The sequence below is a fragment of the Taudactylus pleione genome, unplaced genomic scaffold (assembly GCF_031769625.1).
Source record: "Taudactylus pleione unplaced genomic scaffold, aTauple2 ptg000019l, whole genome shotgun sequence".
In the NCBI taxonomy this organism is placed as follows: domain Eukaryota; kingdom Metazoa; phylum Chordata; class Amphibia; order Anura; family Myobatrachidae; genus Taudactylus; species Taudactylus pleione.
This window is the reverse complement of record NW_028284421.1, coordinates 3276799-3298782: the sequence shown is the minus strand read 5'-3', so window position 1 is coordinate 3298782 and position 21984 is coordinate 3276799. Positions and strand designations below refer to the sequence as shown.

Genomic DNA, 21984 nt, shown 5'->3' with positions numbered 1-21984 from the left:
GTACTGGGCTAACATCGACCCGCTTGCGAGCGCCCATTGCTTGCGAGCGGATCTGAATTAGGCCCTCTGTCTCCTGACACTGCTTAGTAAATAGACCCCTAGATCTCTTCTGCTGCTTATTGCTGCACTCAAATGTTGACCGAAAACACAGATTGATAAAGATCATCATCTGATTGCATTTTCCACCATTACAGATAATGATCCTATCAATTTTAATAGGCTCATTATGTGGTGCCCTGTAAATAAAATTTAATAAAAGTAATAATAATATTTATGTGCTACAGTGCTTTTTAGGAATCGAGCTCTGCATTATCTGTCCACAGGACCACTATCAGCTGCAATATTGCAGTATGTAAAGGCCAATAATATTCCATAAGTGAAGTGGTGGTGTTGTTGTTTGTACAGGAAAAGATATCCTTTTCTTTTTACGGTTCATCCAGGTAGGTTTTGTTTCAATTGTGGAAAGTGCCAAGGAAATTGTGCAGCATACAGATGTAATTATTGCTAAAGCGTTCTACTTGTTAAACTGAGATCGGAATGATCCCTTATGTGCAAGCTGACTTTTTATATATATATGACTTGCTAAATGAGAAAGAAAAATTATGCAAACATCATTATCTCCAGTCCTATTCCCTACTCAGTGGGCAACTCTCCTATATGCAGCCAATGCAATCTCAAATGGAACTCGACATAACCTGTATGAGTGGAAATGGACCATATAAATCATATATTTGCAGATATTAGGTTGAAGAAATAATATTTTGCAAACATTCCTAAACATGAGAAGACAGTGAGCAAGTGAAAGTTGGAGACATGAAATAACAACAGAAGGGGATCTGCAGAAAGTGAAGCGGCAGCAGTGAGAGGTGATCCCAGCGTTGCAGGTGTCTGTCGCTGGAATGTATGTGGCAGGGAAGCCACATAGATTATTTATGGCAGCGGGTGATGTGGGATCTAAGTAGTTAGTGCTGGTGTGCCCCATCTGGTGCCATAGTTATGCTTCAGCTGCAGCACCTCAGCTTGTCCCTTGTGCAGACGTGTATTACAGGGACAAGTCACATCCAGATGCATGAGGGGCATTTCAGGACTCTGCTCCTAAATGCTGGTGGGTGGGGGGGATAACATGTGAGCTCCAGGCGCTACCCCAGACCCATGACCTGCTGCCCTGCAGAGCCCCGTGCTGTGACTGTGAGTGACACCACCAGCACCACATGCCTCAGTGCAGCCCCTGACCCCTCCCCCTCCCCCGCTCACAGAAAGAGGATGCACTATGTAGTCCCGTCCACTCCAAGGTTTCACTGTCCCTCTGTCCAGCGCTCCCCCACCTATGTGCACTGTCCCTCCGCCTCCTCCTTCTGTGTGCTTGCGCAGGAGCTCTAGGAACAGAAAAAAAAAAAGTCCCGCAGGGCTGTGAGTGTGAGGCGCCTGGTGCGACGTGAGCCTGAGAGACTGTATGTGAGAGCCGCTGCCAGTGAGAGGACCCCAGCTGTAGCATGTGTACACAGTCCCGGTAAATGGAGTCGAGCATGAGGAGGATGGTCCGGGGGCTGCTGCTCCTGGCAGCCCTGGTTACCCTTCCAGGTGAGTGCGGGCAAACTTTACAGTTACAGCACTGCTGGTGAGAGAGACCGGTGTCGCCTTCCTGTGCCCGTCATCTGCTGGCTTCAGGGAGCTACTACCACCCCCCTCTTCCTCCTGATCGTCCTTCCACATGTACAGTAGCACAACATTTGTAGCAGTCATATTGCAGATCATAAGTCATTGCCTATTTGTTTTACTAATAATGCAATCACTCTGCATACTGTTCATGTATCACCATTAGATATATGCATTGCTAATCTGCACCCATCCTTATATATACCATTATTTATACCACGCTGCCTATTTCTGTACAGAAAATACAGTATGAATCCAGATATTGAAAGTCACAGATTTCTGTCAGCATGTGAAAAGAGGTCTCTTTAATATAAAATATATTGCTTATAGTTTAACTTCTTACAAAAAGTGGATTTAATGCAAAATGTTGATCAGATAGAATCTGTGTTATATTTATTAGTGTATTCCTTCAGAAAACTAATGTATGTTATTTTTTTAGCGTGTTTTAATGATGGTTTGTTTTGCTTGGTTGCTATTGGTAGTGTTTGGGTTTTTTTGTCTTCCACATGAAAAAAAATTAGATATTAAATGCATATTTTAGCAAAATTTTCATATTGCATCAACTAATGTTAGGTCCCATACCAATAGTTTATTACATGTTACCATAAGAAAGTTCTATTTAAATCACTGAATTGAGATTGATTGTGACAGCAGCGCTTATTTGCAGAATACTTATGTGCAATATATTTAACTATATACCTGAGAAAATAGTTGAAGTCTAGGTAATGCTTCAGTAGTATTATTTGCATGTAGTTATTGTTTAAACAATTTCCTGTACTAGACCTTTGATTTGCAGAAAAGTACATATCACTGACAGAATGCAGGGTAGTAGCCATAGTGTAAGCAGCCTAGTTTGATTTAACAATTTACCCTATCTTTGACCAAAGATATATTTATAAAGCAATAGAAATACTTTCCCCATATGTCTAGAAGACCAAGATTAATCTGACCCCCTAATGGTGACCAGTGGCTTTTATTCTTGTTTTTGGATTCTATACTATCCTGGGGCATCTTGAGCTTTAGTGAATGTATTTATAATAAAGTAATGCGATAAAAACATTCCACCAAACTCTGCCAATAGGTGTGCTATTTGTTATAGACGTGTCCTTACAATGAATGTTTTATTTTTAATGTATGCAGGATTCATATGCTGCTTATTTCTGGATAATACCTGCATTACACATTTTTTATGTCATTTTATTGCCCCATATTAGCTTTGTGTTATATCAATTAACACTTCTGTCACTACACAAAAAGCTGTCCTACAGAAAGGTTTAGGAATGTACATATCAGTCAAAGAGGATTGAATGTGCCATTATTGGCAGCTGAGATCAGATAAAGCTTGTTTGTGATGGATTTCACAGTACTTGGATAGGAGAGAAACAGATCAAAATGTCTTTGCCCAAAGTGCAGGATCTTGTGTAAAATATCAGAGATTGCATAGTTGTCTCTCAGTCTAGTTATTGACCCTGATCTGAAAAAATCATTTGTTAATGGGGAGTCCAAACCTATTTGTATATGTCACCTTAAACCTTAATACCCTAAAAAACAACAAAGATTAAAGGGACTGATAAAGAATATAGCCACATAGATTTTGTCCTAAGGCTGGGTCTCTTTGAATGATCTGACTTTGTTTTATCTCTGGCTGTGATGGATGGAGAAGCCAGGATTGTTTTGTTAGGTAAAAAAAAAAAAAAAGTCATGTTATTTCCTTGCTAGATCTGTTCAGTTAAGAAAATGTGTATTGGGTAATTAAGTAATCCTCACTGCAAGAGACAGTAAGCAGCCAATTAGTTCCGCATTTCTGTAACAGTTGACAATACACAAACAGTGGAAATAGATTCCTTAATCCCTCTCCCACTGAGATCTAGCAGCAAGAGTCACAGATATTAGGAAGCTGCTCTGTCCTTAACCTAAATGTGTCTGTTGATATGTAAAAAATAAATAAGCAAATTGAACAAGTCGATATGTTTTGGAAAGCTACAGTAGTCAGAGTGCAAGCAATGGTAAAAAGTGTAGCATTAACAAGCACTAAACACTTTCTGATCAGCTGTGTACAGAAGTTGGAGGGAGGAATACATGGGGGTTTAATTTTTCTGCAGATTGAGAATCGCACAGAATGCCATATAAAACTATTTAGATATGCAGTTATCAATAGAGATGGTATCATACCCAACATTGATGTGTGTATGTACTACATTTCCCCAGGGGCAGAAAACCTGTCTGTTTATAAAGAGGAAGGGATGTTAATGATTTCTTGTAAAAATCAAACTTTTATGACTTTGCTTGTTTAGGATCTCTGTGACAAGCTTGTAAAATTAGCAAACCGCTTTACCTCTTGTTTTCCTGTTAATGACGGTGAAATCTCACATTGTGACTTCTCATCTTTTTTTTTAAATGTGCTTGTTTACAAGTGATTGGTAAACAAATATGACTGTTCGCCATGAAACACGATGAACCCTTGCCTTGGAATATTGTCACAGCCATAGTGGCTGTAATCAGTGAATGCACTCAACTCAGAATTTTTATTTTATTATTACACTTTATATTTATATTGCACTTACATTTTTCATCATTCTCTCTAGCAAATGATATAAAAATACACAAAATTAAAGTATATTCTAAATCAGCAAAACAGGTGGTTCAGAGTTCCACACTTAGATAGATTAACTAACATATACTCTGTTTACTGCATAATTTTAATCTCTTTAAATCATTGTGTATCTTTATAGGAATTCATAGGAATTAGGAATTTATAAAAGAATGTCATTCATGTTACTGGTACAGTAATCCATTTATGTTCATCACATGTATAACTGATACACTAATTATTTCAATTTCTATATAGCTCAAATTAGATTTTTACTTTACTTTATTTTTGTATAGATTTTCTTAAACATATCGACCTAAATACTCCACATAGTGAGAGTTACTTATCTGCATATTTGCATGTATTAATATAATAAAACATAATATAATCCATAGATACAAGAAAACCCCAATGCTACCAAGAGGGCAATTGTCATAAGATATTTTGCACATTGCTTGACATTAACAAGAACTAACAAACCGTCTCTTTTGAGTTACTTACTGATCAATGTTTCGATATAATGTCTTTACTTGACCAAATGTTTTTATCTTTACAGGGACTTGGTGTCTTAGCGACTTGTTATTTGTGAAAGAACCTGTGGATGTAGTTGTGTCTTGGAAGGATGCAGTGGTCTTAGATTGTCAGGCTCATGGAGAAACTCCAATCACGGTGGTATGGATGAAAAATGGAGCAAAGATTTTTGAGAATGAACGGATCTCGATTTTGTACAATGGCTCATTGTACATCCAAGAGGTGGAGGGCAGGGAAGGAGAACAGTCTGATGAAGGATTCTACCAATGCTTGGCTCTGAACAAATATGGTGGCATTTTAAGTCAAAGGGCTCACCTTTCCTTAGCAAGTAAGTGTGGGTATTCGGTTTCAGTTGAATTCCCTTCTTGTTTTATTACAAACTTTAGTTATAAAACAATTGGGGCTTTATGTCTTTTACACACAATAAATTATGGAGTAAACTCAAATATGTTAGGAAGGATGGAATTATTTTTTATCCCACTTTGTAAGCTTTAATTTAGGTGTGTCTGCATTTGAATATTTCTGTGTAAGGTAAAGAAAGACCTTAAATAACTGCTGTGCATGTTGCTGTTGTAACCTTCAATGTTAGCTATTGATCAAGATGACGGCCATCTTTAAACTGCTCATAACTGTAAACACGTAGTGGCAGATGGGTTAAAATGTAGGACAAGAAAGTGAAAGGTCATAGCAACTGCCTTTATAATGTATTAAATGTAGGTCAGGGGTGTATTTTTTATTTTATTTTGGCTTTGAAAAAAAAACCCAACAGACTTTCAATTGGCATATAGCCACCCAATTGGGGCAGATACAATTAACTACATAACTGACGCTTTTTTCTCAACAAAACCGCTCAGAAATTGTCGTTTTTTTATTTAACACCTAAATTGCAAAAGAAAATCCTTATTTTATAAAACACCCCTTGTAAAAATAAAATTTTTTTGAACCTTCCCCTCCTCCTCCTAACCTGTGACCAGTTTAATCTTTTTTTTTTTAATATTATTTTACCCCCTCCAGCATCATGGTTTTATTTTATCCCACCCCCACTTATGCTAGATCTCCCCCATGGGCAGCCCCCCCTCCCCCACATACAGAGCGCAGGGGGCACTGATGATCAGCCCCCACTTCTGCAGTTGATCTCTGCACATGCAGAGGCCAGTCAAATAGTGCTTGGACTCCTTGCACCTTGATCCCCGGTGCATGCACTCCAGAGTGCCATTCGCACAGCATTCTGGGGTACAATTCTGGCAGTGTTGTCTGTGGTTACAGACCACCGCATCACTGCCTAGGGGTCCGGGTAGTCAGAGGAGATCCGTTCTGCACTTGTACAGAACGGATCTCCTCTTCTACAAGCTGGACGGCACGGTTGTATGTGATGCAAACTTGCCAGCTGAAGCACAGCTGGCTTTGGTCTCGTCACATACAACGTCGCAAGGTAAGTGGTTAAGCACATGGTCCAGTAGGAGTAATTTTAGGGTGTACGTATTTACAGATTTTATGGTACAGTTAACATTAAAAAAAATCAGCAGTGTTTTAGTATCAAGACATCTCGCAGAGACACAACTTGTACTGTTCATGCAGGATCTGTGGCTTAATTTAAACTTTTCCTTTCATTTATTTGAGTCCAACAATTATTACAAAATATGTACTGCCAGTCAGGAAGAGGACACTCCTATCTTATTAAAGACAGATCCACATGATACAAACGTGACTGCTGACACCTTTGTGTAATGAGAGCCCATGACTGTAACGTATCAAGTCCAACCCTTAACAGTCATGATTTTGCATGTCTAATTGTTGAGATGCAGTCAAGTCTTGTGTTGAGGCCCTAACTTAAGACATCTCCAGAACTTGATTACACTTCAAATTGTAAAAAAAGACAGTTATATTAAAATGACAAAAGGGCACATTGATTCTTGGATTTATGGTCCTAAATATTGCTTTCTTGGTTGACCTTAATGTCTAAAGCATTTGTGATGTGCCACCTCTAATCACTTTCACTTTTTTTTAAATGTAATGGGTTTCTCCCTCATAACACCTGTGTATAGAGCATCCTTAAGGATTAAACCTTTATCTATTGTTCTAAACACCAGGCTATGATTCAATTGATTTTTCCATTAGCCCCTGTATCCATGGCAAGCCTGTTTCCAACTATTTCATATTTGTTCTTGATAACATCTCCACATTCACTATTCGTGTTAACTATGAATAGTAGGGGTGAATCTAAAACTGAAGGCATGAATTTCTCTTATCTGTTCTGTTTATTTCTTCATATTGTATATGGATCAGTTGGTGCCTCTATTTTTCATCTTGCATTCTCTTCTAGATACTACATAATGACATCATGCTGATTAAACATTTTTATATGGCGATGTCATTAGTAGTGCAGGGAAAGTATTGCATTATTATTTATGTGCTTTGTTTGTGTGCTGTAATTTGAAAACTTGTGCATAAATTAAGTCATGGTTATTAACCAGTGGGTCCCAACACAAAAGGGGTCAACATGTCATAGAGTTTGGAACACCTTAGTTCTCTTTAAAGAGGTTCTCCACTTCTACCACCTCAGTCACCATAATTAGTGTTCCTCCCAGATGGGCATCCATCTATATGACCCCAACCTACCTTAAATAAAACAGTTTATCCCCCAAAATCACAGTTGGTGTAAGCTGTCCTGTGGAACCTTTAGGTATTCTGCCTATCAAATATGAAAATAATCTATTTAATACCTTAAACCATATCTCAATGGAATAAAGCTGCAGTTGTCTAATCTACCAATGAAACTCTGTGCAAAGTAGCCTATTGGTGCTTCTTCCCTTCCCATTGTATTGTCTATTGGTTGTTTTCATTTGAAAATGTATCAAGATATAATTCACGGGTTACGATAAGCCAGGCGACAGATAGGGAACAGACAGTGGTGTAATTTTCTATCAGGCATTTGATGGCTTAATGAGTCTAGACTATCTCGCAATATATGTCTAATACAGGGCACAACATGGGACCACATATAAGCAGATAAATAAATTAGCACTGAAGATGATAATAGTGCGTTGTATGGAACTAACACTGCTTTGAATATCAAATGCATTGTTAATCGCTTCCTCTAATAGAGACATCAGTGGGTAGCTCTGAGAATATCCTAAAGCCTTTTTCACATGGGATAGAATGGTAAATAGGAGAAAAGGGGCTGTGTGTACTCAGGCTTAAGGCATTTTTCATTTTGTTTGCCATATGTAAACTTTTCTTCAGAGACACTGCAAAAAAGCTGAATGTCATAAATGAACATCTTCTAGATAAATACACATGGCTATGGAAATTGCTTCTTGGGGTCAAATTTGCCCTGGTACAGGGACATATATAAAATGGGCAAATGGCAATTATTGCTTTATCAGCATGTGTTCTTTTGTGAGATTCATCTATTTACCAGCTTCATTTTTGTGGCGCATCATTTCTAGGGACAAAAGGATAAGCTAATGGATGCAGATACTGATTTCTCTGTAACCAGGGAAGTTAAACCAAAAGCCCTAATTTCCAAAGGTCTTTTTTTCCCCCACAAACACTGTGCAGCAGAATTATTAGCATAGACAGCGTTTAGATATTTAGAAATGAATACAATGATTTAGCCTCAGTTTGTTTAAGTTGGTTTTATGTCAGCTCCTGCAAACTCAGATGACTTACTATTACAGCTCAGGGCTGCCATACATATTAAACAGGTGGAGAATAGGCATTAAATGGGCATTCTTCCTACTCAAAGAGTAAGTAGTATCTTAGTCACTGGCAGCAGCAGGGGGTAAGGATGTTCTTTTTCTGTGTCTTTTTAAAGCTTTGACAAGCAAGATTACTCTTAGATTAAGCTCACAATGTAGAGTTTTTCATTTGGAGATGCGTACAGCTTTAGCCCGTGCAATGGTTTTAAGGCCTGAACACACAAGAAGTTGGGTACCAGGTTTCTAAAGTTTAAGAAGTGGAAACTGGAGGTTGCACTCCATGCAGGAATGTCATTATTATAGTGCAAATTAAGGCTCCATTGGGTTAAAAGGTTAGAAACTGGTCAGAGTGAGCCTTCACTATCCTGAAAAAGGGCAGATGACCCTGATTCTTTGGCCAAATCTTTCATGTTTCTCCTCTGCAAAGAGTGATTGCCAGGGATTGTTCTATAGGAATGCACAGATTGGAAGAGAGCAGACCCCTTTTTGGTGTCCCTTTAGAACCTTATCTCCTGTTCCCAGCAGGTCCACAGAGACTAAGATTCCTTGCAGACTGTCCCAAGGCTTCTCTGCTCAGTTATGCAGCTGAAGTGCTCTTTCCTTCAGCCTTACTTAGGCCAGCAAAACTCCTGTGAAGTTATAGAGTGCGATTGACAATAACCTGATGTTTACAATTGATTTTAACTTATTTTTGAACACATGACATGTTTCCATATGTCTAATGCCCCCGCTGTTTTAATCAAATATAGCCCCATGCCAAAAATATAGACTATATAGTAGATTCAGTAAAAGAAGATTGGTAGCATATTATTTAAGCTTAAACAATAGAGTGGTACACTAGGTAAATATGTAACCATGTGCATGTCGTTATTTCTTGTCTACAGACTAATGGCCCCCAAACAGTAGTGACGGATTGTCGCGATGGTGAAATCCACAGATGTCTGGTCGGAGGATCGGTGAAATCCAACATGTTACATTTCACTGATCTGCTGATCATGATCCAAATATGATTGTGATTTGCAAATCGGTGAAATTTAAAATGTATAATTTCTCCAATCCTCCCGACGGATCGGGGAACATCAAAAGGCCTCCAGTCGGCATTTCCGACTGGCAGATCTGCATTTTCAATACGATCGCAGGATCGGGCAATACGTCAGTGGTGTATGAGGGCTTTAGGTTTATAAAAGAGTTTATTTGTAAAGGCAATTATTTTGCCCCTTTGACTTTTTCCTTTCCTTCTTTTTCTCTGTCTGCAATGTTTGAATCTACATGTCAGTGGGCAGTGGGTGATCATCATGGAAGCCCTTCCCGTTTGGCGATATACTATTGTCACTTATTTACAATTTGCTGGCTTCTATCCAGTATGGCAGATTATTCTCCATTCCACTCACAGCGCCTTTTACCCATCTCATTTTCTGAGTATAGACAACAAAATAAAAGCTGTTGTTGTTTTTGCCCAGCTGTAGTTTTCAACAGACAGGTAAGCTGCTGATTAAGCACGCCAGTAATAGATACTGATCATTACAAATATGTAAAGTGCAGAAGCTCCTGTGTGTCAATCACTACTGATCAGGCCACTAATATGGTTACCTAAAAGTTTGCTGATGGAGGTATTCAGCTGGTGTCTTTTATTACCCCTTCCCCTTTCTCCCTATGGGTGTTGAAGAATAGTTCCTAACTCACTACAGTTACCTGGCCAGAAATCTATTGGTATACTCCCTTATTAAGGAACTGTGGGCCTGATTCAGAGCCGAACGTTCTGACCAGAGTGCTCGCTCTGAATCAGGGCCCTCCTCCATGAAAATGGAGCGGCCTCCTGGCCGCTCGCATAGCTGTGGGTGACCACCCACAGCATATGCGAGCGTCCATGATGATGGTCGCGATGGTCTTGACCATCGCGACCATCGGGCTTGCGACGGAAACCCTGCGGTAGGGTCTCGCTGCCGCAAGCCCTGGAGTGATTTTGGCTCTATCAGAGCCAAAATCACTCCCACTGACATCACTAGTGATGTCAGTGGGGCCGGCTTCAGATGGAGGCGTTCCCATGGGAACGCCTCCATCTGGCAGGCACACCCCCAGCACGCCGGTGGGCGTGCTGTCAATCAACATCGACAGCACGCCCCCTTTGGTGCGAGACCCGGAGCGATGGAGAGCCCGTCGCTCGCCGGGTCTCGCGCATGCGCACGACGGAGCTCCCTCTGTTGTGCGCATGCGCAGTGGGGGAACATCGACCCACTTGCAAGCGTCCTGCGCTCGCGAGCTGGCTTGAATGACCCCCTGTGTGTGTATGGTTAGCAGTGCAGAATAATTTATAGCCATGAGTGAGATTTTTTCCACTGAATGTATACTTTTTATTATTTGCCTGTGTATATCTTTCATATCCTAGCATAATGTGAGATTTGTCACCTTTAAACTTTCCTGGTCTTTAATCTAATCTTTATTGAGACATGTGAACCAGGGACATAACTGAGTCTGTATATGCACATTATGGGACTAACATAACCTAGGTATACGTATTACAGCAAGTGAGCAGAATCATAGTTTTTATAGTGTAATATACATTATACCTGCTGGTTATACCTCTTCAGCTTGTGAAGCAAATATTGTATATATGTAAAGTTTCACTGTGCATAAGAATATACCTGTGTGGGTCATATAAAAATTCTAGTAATGCCATGGTTAAGTGATTGAAAGGACGGGGTGGCATGTAGCGATGTCATTTTAATAAGCTTGGCCTTGAGAAGTTCTAATTTTCTTTTATAAGTACTGTGACTCTTCTGTGTCTTACTGATTGTTTGTCACATGTAAATCATAAAATAGTCTCACTAATGCTGGCCATACACGCTACAATTATCGAGGCGATCCGCCTGATATCGGTGGATCGCCCCGATAATTGTAGCGTGTGTGCGGGCGACCGAGGGTTAAATATTGCTCGGTCGGGCATGCAGGATTGTCCAGCATGCCCGTCCGATGCGATATTTACCCGGTAACTGTCGGCCGCATCGGGCAGTGTATGCCCAGCGCGGCCGACAGACAGACATTTCCTGTGTTCCTTCCTACGGAAGGAACAGGGGAATGTCTCCTCCCCCGGGGGCGGAGCGCGGATGCCGGCTACATCTGCTGCTGGTAGCCGGCCAGATAAAATGTCTGTCGGTCTGACAGACATTTTATCTGGCAGTGTATGCCCAGCATAAGACAATTCAAAATATTTATTATAAGATGAGTTAAGGTGCGTACACACTACACGATATGCTCCCTGAGCAATATCGTGTAGTGTGTCCCCGGCAGGCTGTGCTCAATGCCGTTCATGACATTGAGCACAGCCGCTGAACGATATCATTAACGATATCGTTCAGCGCCGGGCTCTCTTCCCCCATTCCCCAACATGCAGCAACCTTACAACATCGTCAGATTGTGCTGCATGTTCAGGCGATGGACAATGTCGGAAACGACCAGCGGGAGTGCGCATCACTGGTCGTTTCCGACATAAAAGTGCACGATTTGTGCACGATTACTCAGCGATTGCACGATTACGATGTCGTAATCGTGCAGTCGCTCAGTAATATCGCCCAGTGTGTACCCACCATTATAAGAGAAGCCGTTTAGGTATTATGTAAACTAGCATTAGTATTTTAGATTTTGTCATTGCAAATCCTAAGGGGTATATTTACTAAAGGTCGATTTTGATTTATTTAAAATGAAAATTGATTGAAATCAACCTTTAGTAAATATACCGCTAGGAGTCTGCTAGACTTGGCAGCTACATCTGATACTTTGGTATTTTCGACTCTCCAGCAACACTTAAGAATTCCAAGATGGCTACAAAATTTATCTGAATAAAATTGGTTTTGTGATCTTGCCTCATTAAGATTTATGGTGTGATTAATATTAAAACAAAGAAAATATTATATTATCTTCTGTAGTTGCATATCACCAGTTGGCTAGAAATGTGTATAGTGGATTAATCTGTAAGCTGAAAATGATACTTGCAATGTTTTATTAAATTAAGTAAAAATGCTATTTCAAAATGCAAGCCTTGCACCCCCAACTTGAATCTTATAATTCATTTAAAACAAAATCATTATTTTGGGATAAAGCAATACATGTTCTCAGCCAGAAAATAAACATTCCTATGTAAAGGGCAACAGGAAGTTCCCTGATGAGACCTGATCTCTGCCCCCTCAGAGGACATAGAAAAAATCAAGCCCCTTTGCAAGAAGAAAAATGCAGTGTCCCAGCCTTCAAAACAGGGATAGCTCCTCAACTGCAGGGCCTGTAAAAGTTGTTACCCATGAAAGGGATTTGTGAGTGGGACTAATTAAAGATGTAATTATGACATAAACAACTGCTGAGACCTTAGGTAACCTGGTATTCTGACATGAATGAGTTGTAAGTTTAATAAAGCTACATACACACATACATTTGTTCACATTCCATTGTGATTTCTTTCATTGTATCACTTTGTATCCAGACTTCCTTACACCTTTGGTTATGTGATAGGTATCTATATTTCCTGCTGACATTGCAGCAGAGCTTTTAGTGCCCATTTATATTGTACTAGAGAAAGGAAAGAAACTAAAGCTGGGTACACACCTATACAACGGTCGGGCATTCTTTAGATATTGAGAGAACAGCCATTGGATTGTATAAGTGTGTGCGCTGTCCCAATGCAGGAGCGTTAGCCGATAAGCTGTTTTTATTGCTCCTGCAAAGGTCGGGATCGGGAGGTGGCATCTTATGTATGATATTTCTCATAGATCCCATAGAAGCCCATACACATTGTGCTATGTCTGCACAGTGTGTACGGTGCTCTGCGGCAGCTGACAAGGGGTCACGCTGGGGACACACTGCTCGGCTGATCGGGAGAGTTTTATCCGAGCAGGCTGTGATCACAAAGGTGAGTACCTAGCTTAAGAAGGACGATGATGCCCTACAAATGGACATTAATCTGACTAAACAGAACACAGGAAAAGAAAATGGATTCCTGTCACAGCAATGCAGCTACTTTCAGCGCATCTATTTTGAAATCTCAATTTAGTGTTTAGGGGAGATGTGTTTTTCTCAGGGGCGTATTTATAATGTGTGCGGGGCAGAGGAGCCCACACCACACACCCTGCACCCATATTTTCTTATACTTACCTCTCCGAAGTCCCACGTCGGATATTGCAGCCCTGCACAAAACGCCTGGAAAATGGCAGCCGCGGCCATTTTCCCAGTGTTTTGTGCATGCGCAGTGGGGAAATTGCAGGGAAAATGGCAGCTGTGCCATCTTCCCAGTGACCTGCGCATGCACAGTAATCTCTGGGCACAGACAAGTGCCCAGAGTCTGCTGATGCGGCGCTGCGCTCTTCAGATCTTCTCTACATGCAGGAAGATCTGTCAATCTCGTTAACGATTCCCCTCGGATCGTGCAGTGTGTACACACTACCGAACCACCAGGCGATATGGTTATATTATATAGTTAACGATCTAACCGCCAAATGATGCAAGATATATCGTTTGGTAGATTGCACAGTGTGTATGCAGTAGATCGTTTGTCCGGGAGTTCAAGGGAAATCGTTGACGACATTGCATCGTTTGCAAGTTGTCTAATGTGTACCTAGCTTAAGGCTTTTTATTAGAGATGAGCGGGTTCGGATCTTAGAGATCCAAACCCACCCGAACTTCGGGGATCTGGGGCTATCCGAGCGAAGCTCGGATCTCCATGCCTGCCCCGGATCCCTCACCCGAGGCAAAACCTTGCGATCCCGCTGTCGAGCCACAAGGTTTTGTTTTGAGTAGGCTTAACGCTGATTGGCTGAAAGAGCCGTCTGTCATGGCTCTCAGCCAATCAGCGTTAAGCCCATTGAAAACAGCACAGAGGAGAAAAAGATGGTGCTTGACACTGCCGACACCCCCCACTGCCGGCACCCCCACTGGTAGCATCCCCCGCAGCCGACACCACCGCTGCCGACACTCCTGCACTGCTGCCCAACGCACTGAGGACACCATCAGCGACCCCGACATTCCCACACTGAGGACACCACCAGCACCCCTACAATGTCCGACACTGTCAGCACACATGCACTGAGGACACCGCTGGCACCCCCGCTCTGCCGACACCGCTGGCACCCTGCATTGAAAACACCCCTGCACTGCCGACACAGTCAGCACACTTGCAATGAGGACACCGCTGGCACCTCCGTTCTGCTGACACCGCCGGTACCCTTCGCTGAGAACACTGCCAGCACCACAGCACTGCCATTCCATGTACTGAGGACACCGCCAGCAGCCCTCGCACTGCCGACACTGCCAGCAAACCTGCACTAAAGACAACGCTGGCCCCCCACACTGCCGACACAGCCAACAAACCACTAAAGACACCGCTGGCACCCCCGCACTGCCGACACAGCCAGCAAACCTGCACTAAAGACAACGCTGGCCCCCCACACTGCCGACACAGCCAACAAACCACTAAAGACACCGCTGGCCCCCCACACTGCCGACACAGCCAACAAACCACTAAAGACACCGCTAGCACCCCCGCACTGCCGACATCACCGGTACCCTTCACTGAGGACACTGCCAGCACCGTAGCACTGCCATTCCATGTACTGAGAACACTGTCAGCAACCCCGCTCTGCCGACACTGCTGTCACAGTAAGTGCACTATTGGTGTATCCAACCCACACTGTATAACACACTGTATCCGTGTTGGAAATTAGAGACTGAACTGCCACATGCCGTCCACTGTGTCACTTAGCTTAGTCAGCCAGCTAGCTGGATGCAACCTTTTGGCCTTAACTAGATGAAGCAAATAATATTGTGCTGTAGTCAAAATTGATTGGAAATTACTGGAAATAAATGTTATTGAGGTTAATTATACTGTAGGAACAGGCCCATTTTATGTGATTTTAGCTGTTTTTATGATTTTTTAAGAAAAAATCCAGAACCAAAACACGGAGGTGAGGTTTTGGCAAAACCAATCCAGATCCAAAACCACGGGGTATCCAGATCCAAAACCAAAACCAAACGCACACCTTTTTATACATGGGTTGTAATTCAAAGCACTTCACACGTGTTCTGTAAGGCTATTAAGCAAGTTTTGACACTGGTAGTCCCAATAATATTGTAAACAGACAGACCTGTACACACACACTCTGCCAAATGTTTGCTTTGCATGGGTTTCTATGTTGCCTGTGACAGTGAGGCACTAAATCTACTGTAGGTAAAGAACTGTGGAGTTATATCAGAATGCTCATAAAAGTACTATCATATATGCAAACACTATTTAGCTCCCCTGCAGGGAAACATAGAGGTGTAGGTCCATGGGGCAAGTGCAGTGGCAGGCTGTCACAACTTGCTTCATCATGGACCGCTATGTAGCACGGTAGAGGAACATTATGCCGTAAATCTCGTCATCGAGGACCACCCCTATATGGAAAGGGGCAGGATGCAGCAGGGTGGCTCTCTCTTTGGGAGTCTCCCAGATATTCTGGGACAGAAGGCAAATATAACCCTGTGTTGCAGAAACAAGTTATTGAATGCACCAGATGCATTGCCATAATATATGGGAAGAAGTTCAGGTGTCTGTAATGTTGTATTGGTTATAGAGCTTATAGTTCTTCATCTGAAAATAGATACTAAACAAACCATGACAATGCGTCACTGATTTTTATTTCCATCCATGATGTGCAAAATGGAGATGATGTGTTATTCTTATTTTTATTATAAAAATATCTGCATTCACTCGGCAAGAAACAGCCTACCACCCGGCACTTTGGGTACATGCAAGTGGGGACAGTATCTGGGAGTTGTATAAAAAGGACCAGATCCTACAGACTGTGCAGCTTTTTCATAATCAGACAATTGGGCATCTATAATAAGAAGAGGAGAATTAAAATATAAAATGTTATTTCAAGTTTAAATCATTATAAGGTCAGGGTTTAAAACATTTTATTATTGTGAAGGCCCCCACCCGGCTACTTCTTGATGCCACCTGGTTGGAAAAAAGTTCTGGAGAGAACACTGCTTTATGCTGTCTATGCTGAGAGCAAAGAATGTTTAACACTTACTATTTATTAGTATGCATCAAAAAGGCTGATTTTCTATGCTGACAGACCAGCTGGGTGATACTCGGATCCCCAGTGATACCACCCAGTGATACTGACTGGCACCAGTAAGGCTGAACTTATCTCTTCACCAGCCTGTATGTATATGCGCATGCAGTACATGAACCAGTTTTGGCATTGACTGGAAGTCCAACCTTGGGCTTCAAGTTCTATATATAGTAAAATAAAAAAATTACATGTTTAAAATATATAAAGACAGGATGTAGTCATTAAGTCAACATTTACAATGTCGATACCACAATGTTCACAGTTAGCATATCGACATTTTAACAATGCTGATATCGTAAGTGCTAACATTTTCATAATGTCGACATGTGAAATGTTGACATTGCCAGAATGTTAACATTAGGGTTTGGCTGCAAGTAGGAGTATTCTGGTTAAGGGTAGGGGAAGAGAAGAGACAGATGTGACAGTCACATGATCTCTGGGACCCGGAAGCTGCACTGGAGCCACTGCAGCCGCCAGGAGCAGGTAAGTCATGTCATCATTTTTTACATGTCGACATTTCACAACTGTCTATATGGTGGATGTCGACATGGTCAATGTTGACATTATAACCAAGTCTATGTTCTCATGTCGACATGGTGGATGTCGACATTACTACTATCCACATATCATACCACACCCATAAAATCAAATTATTGGTATGTATGTAGAAATGCTTTATTTAAATAGCATTTTTTTTTATGGGCTGCCTCTGCAATCACCATCCTGAGATAGCAATAAGAGAATTATGGTGGTACTTTAACCGCCACAGCACTTTTTATATAGCCAGCTTTAGCTGTAGAAACTATTTACTAGGATTACTGCTGGTTTGGTACTGCTTTAGTAGATGGGTAGAAGCACCAACTCGAGAAATCATGGCTTACCTCTGTTTGTGAATAGTTCCATAATAAACCATTTAAAGAATCTTGTACATAAATTTACACCTCATAAGCTGGCCTTACACCTGCACGATGAGGGCCGATGTGACTCACCATGCCGTTTTCCCCTCAACTCCCTTGGCAGCTCCCTGGAAGTGTGCATGTGTGAGTGCATGTATGTTTAATAAACTGATACTGTGTACGGTGTGTGTGTCCTGTGTTTATTTAAAAATGTATTTACAGGTGAACTACAGGTACCAGCGAGCCCTTAATGCCCCGCATGCTGGTACTTGTGGTTCTCCAAGTACCAACAAGCGGGCGAGACTTACTGGGACCTGCAGTTCTACTCGTAAAGACAATGTTTACACATCTATTTTTACACAACACCTATACACTATCAACCCGCCACCCCTGGCGGGGATAGCCCCAGGATATCAGCCTGGGGTGCCCTGGAGGAGGGGGACCCCTTTATTGGGGGTGTCCCCAGCTCCCCAGGAATTCTCGGCCTGGACTGACTAGCAGTTAGGGCTGATGCCGCGGCTGGGGGCCCGGAGAAAGGGCTCCCCGGCTGTGGCATCAGCCCAATGCTAGAAAAAGTCCGGTGCTGGTTCTGGAATATAAAGGGGAACCCTACTCATTTTTTTTTTCCCCTGCATTTCCAAAGCCAGGACCGGATCAGAGCCCAGTGCTGGTTGCGCAGAATACGGGGGACCCCCTACGTCATTTGTCTCCTGTAGTTTGGCAACCAGGGCTGGTTCTGACTAGCCCGGTGTTGGTTGTGCTTACATATGGGGGACCCCTACGTTGTTTGTCCCCTGTATGTTGCCCAACCAGCACTGGGTCCCTAAAAGCCCGGGGCTGGTTGCTCTTTGGGGGGGGGGGTGCATGCCGTTTTTTTTTTTCACAGATGCGTGGATGGTTCTCACTGAACCATACCTACATCTGTGCTTATTTTATTACAGATAAATGCATGCATCACGGATCTCCCCGGGTGTGCATCAGTCTTTTTTTTTTTTTTTTTTACAAATGAAGCCGCTCAGACGCACGATGCATCGCATGCTGAAAAAATGGCACGATCAGCATACTAACACGACTGAGAAGACGGACTGCACAGCTGATCACACGATACGTTTTTACGGCTGCGGGAGCGCACATCGCATCGTATCCTACCTAAACAACACTATTTCCACACAATCCATCGTACGGCGTGTTGAAAATCATTTGCTCCTGAAGAAGGTGTGGGCTCCTTCCACACGGAAACGCGTTGAGCCTTGGTTGCTGATTGCCCTACCCATTTGAATCCACATAAGGATAAAGAGTGTTTGGACTTACTACCAACAGACCCGGACCGGACACCTCTCTGATTAGAGACATCACTGGATTACCTCCATTACATGAGGATACGCCTGTTGTGAGGACACCTTGCTAACGTAACCAGGAATGGTAACATCTCTATCTATGTAATATTGCTGGGCATTATACCGGGACTCAAACTTCCTATGCATATTTCCCCCACAGGGATTTTCATCAAAGGGTGGGACACCATAGTCAGCTGATACGCTGATTATCAGCAACCTTCTTTTACAATTTGTTTTATTTGCACGTGTGTATCACTACTCCCCTTACAGGAGGTGATAAGATATCAATGTGTTTATTAAATGTTTTATAAACAAGCCATGTGTATCCATATATACAATTTTTTATACAGGATGAATTTCTCAAATCCCACTATAGAGACCATATATGCCTCTATTAGCGCTGTTATCTGTTTTTAGTATGGCCAGCAATAGACTGACAGAACCATTAAAAGCTGTCACAAAGGCCTAGCAGTAAACACAAACTTTTACTGTTTAATATTTTTGTTTACCTAAACACAGATAACCTGTGTAAATGTGGTTTATTCCAAAGCTAACAAAAGAGCCCAGTATTTAGTTAATATAAATCTCACTGATAACTCTTTTGTAAGGACTGATAGTGTCCTGATAAGGGATTGTTAAATGAATGGGGGGGACTGTGTGTATATGTACACATCACATTTCCCCTGCCTGAGATGCAGTTCTTACTTGAATGTACTGAGAGGATATTTGCATCCCTATTCACTCTGTATTTCAGGTTTCTGAACTATGTATAGAAAACTTAGATGGTGTCCTGGGATGTCTCCTGGGCTGATCTGAGCAGAGCTCAGGGAACTTCTGAGTATGGGCAGTGTACCACGTGTACTAAATGTGTATGGTCCCCTTGGAAGAGGATTCCGCTGTTTTATTTTCTGAACAGAATGGCCAGGCTTTGGGGAGTGCTGTAGGTACATGGGTGGTAGGAGCACACGGAATAAAAAAATTAACAAGTGGGGTAATCATCTAGCAACTTGCACCAGCTTCACTAGTGTATCAAACATGTTTCTGTCTGTGTTGCTATTTTGTTAGGGATCCTGTCAAATGTGTGACAGTGGAGCCAAAAATTCTGTCCTCAGTCCTGTCATTAGCTGTGTGGGCTGCAGAATTATTTCACTTTGGAATGTTTAAATAATACATTTATTTATGCTATATATAGATTTATATTGTTAAATTGTTCTGCTTTGTGAAGTCATCTTTCTAGAAGTACATTAATTACTGTACCCACCGCCTGGGGCTAAACTAAATCATGTATTATACATGCAGACATAACTCCAGTGCACAGTGTTTGTGAGGCTACTGACAGACATTTATCACTTGGTTTATTAAACTTGTCTTTGACATCTGGCAAATTAATGATGGAGATATTTTGGGGGAGTTTGTACATGACATTTTCCCTGAGGAACAAAACTTTTGAAGAACTAGCACCTGCTGAAAACACTGTTGATGGTTTAGAACTGTAGATGTCCTCAGAGCGGATGTTTATACTTTTGTTTAAGCTAGAGTGGATTGTTCTGTATTATATTGTGTTTTGTTACCATTTCACTGTTACACGGAATATGAATATATACAGTATATAGAATGTGCTATCACACAGGAATGATTAATAAGCAGAGGTCATCCATTGAAAGAATACAAATTGCAGGGTAGCTGTTTACTCTGTATAAATAAAAGATACATAAGACAAAAGATTAGGAGAACATTATAGTGTGTGTGTGTGTGTGTGTGTGTGTGTGTGTGTATGGTATATACATATGTATATATAATATAGCGATATATATATATATGTAAAAATAGATTATTTTTTTCTTTGTATCTGTGGTGCGGGCTTGAGGAAGGGGGTTGCGCCCCGAACCGTCGCCTGATATGTCACCTTAAAATATATAAAGTATATCCATAATAACATAGATATTTATGAAAAACAGTGACTAGGAAAATGTGTTGTTACCCATATCAACTAACAAGACATTTTATTTTTTTACCCTGTACTGGAAAATATCAGAATCTGACTGGTTGCTATGAGAAACTCCTCCTTTTTCTGTTCCCAGCTTTCGTAAATGTTTCCTTAGATTTAAAAAATGTATATAAACAGGTTGTTTTTTTTTACAACCATTGTATTGTCATATTGGATGTAAAAAAAGGTAGCTATGAGGAAAGTAATCTCTCCCTCTTTGCATTGCTACCAGTTCCATATTTTCCGGCATGTTAATTTTTAAGCTTCATTCTTCTGTAATTTTAACTGAATTCTGAGTATTAACTATACATTTTACAGCTGTGGTCCTTTTTTATTTTTATCATTTACTTACTACCAGCAGATTTCACAACAATGAAACCAGTGTCAATTAAGCCAGAAGCTAATTAATCTGCCAGTAAGTTTATTGTACTATGGGAAAAAGTCCATACAAATATGCAGAGGACATATCAATTCTACACAGTTGGATTCTTAAAGCTGGCCATACACCTACACGACCAGCATAAGATCAGATGCATCATACGATTTCCCTACGATTCCCGGAGCTCCCTGGCAGTCCCGGCAGCATGTTTGTTGTTTTCCTTAGCACAGGATTTGTCGTAAGATCGTTCCTGTGTCTCACAGGCTCATAGGGAAACAGTCATTGAAATTACTTGTATTGCTGCTCGATGGATCGCATGAACAAAATAAACGGCACAATCTGCACACGATACGATGGAACATATGGGCTGCACATCTGATCATAAGATCCGATTATAGGAGCTGCGGGAGCGTTCATCGGATCTTATCTTTCTAAAATAATACACGATTTTCACAAGATCCATCTTATGACTCATTGAAAATCGGGCAATCGGCCCTAAATCGTCCAGGTGTATGGCCAACATAACTCAAAGCCCCTGTGCTGCAAGGCATCAGCGCTAACCATTGGGCCATCATGCTGCAGAGTCTAAAATCCCACTTTGCACAGCGGGCCTGATTCAGACTTGGGAATAGAGTGAGAATTCTCACTTAACTGTGAACCTGAACAAAATATATTGCAATGCAAGTGGTGTAAATACATACATTATTTTTGCATTTAAGGTAAATACTGGCTGCTTTTGCATGTAGCCCACAAATACTGCACAGCTTTATTAGTACTCTACAATTTAGATATCAGTTTGGACACACTC

At 41.5% G+C, this 21984-nt stretch overlaps 1 protein-coding gene across 1 annotated transcript in view; it reads left to right on the top strand.

Moving 5' to 3' along the window:
• Positions 1–1514: 1514 nt before the first annotated feature.
• The window catches only part of PRTG (protogenin), a 114972-nt gene continuing 94502 nt past the window's right edge, over positions 1515–21984 (top strand). The window contains exons 1-2 of the mRNA XM_088443075.1: positions 1515–1581; positions 4803–5105. Coding sequence (XP_088299201.1) covers positions 1515–1581; positions 4803–5105 — 370 coding nt within the window. The remainder of the gene's footprint in view (positions 1582–4802; positions 5106–21984) is intronic.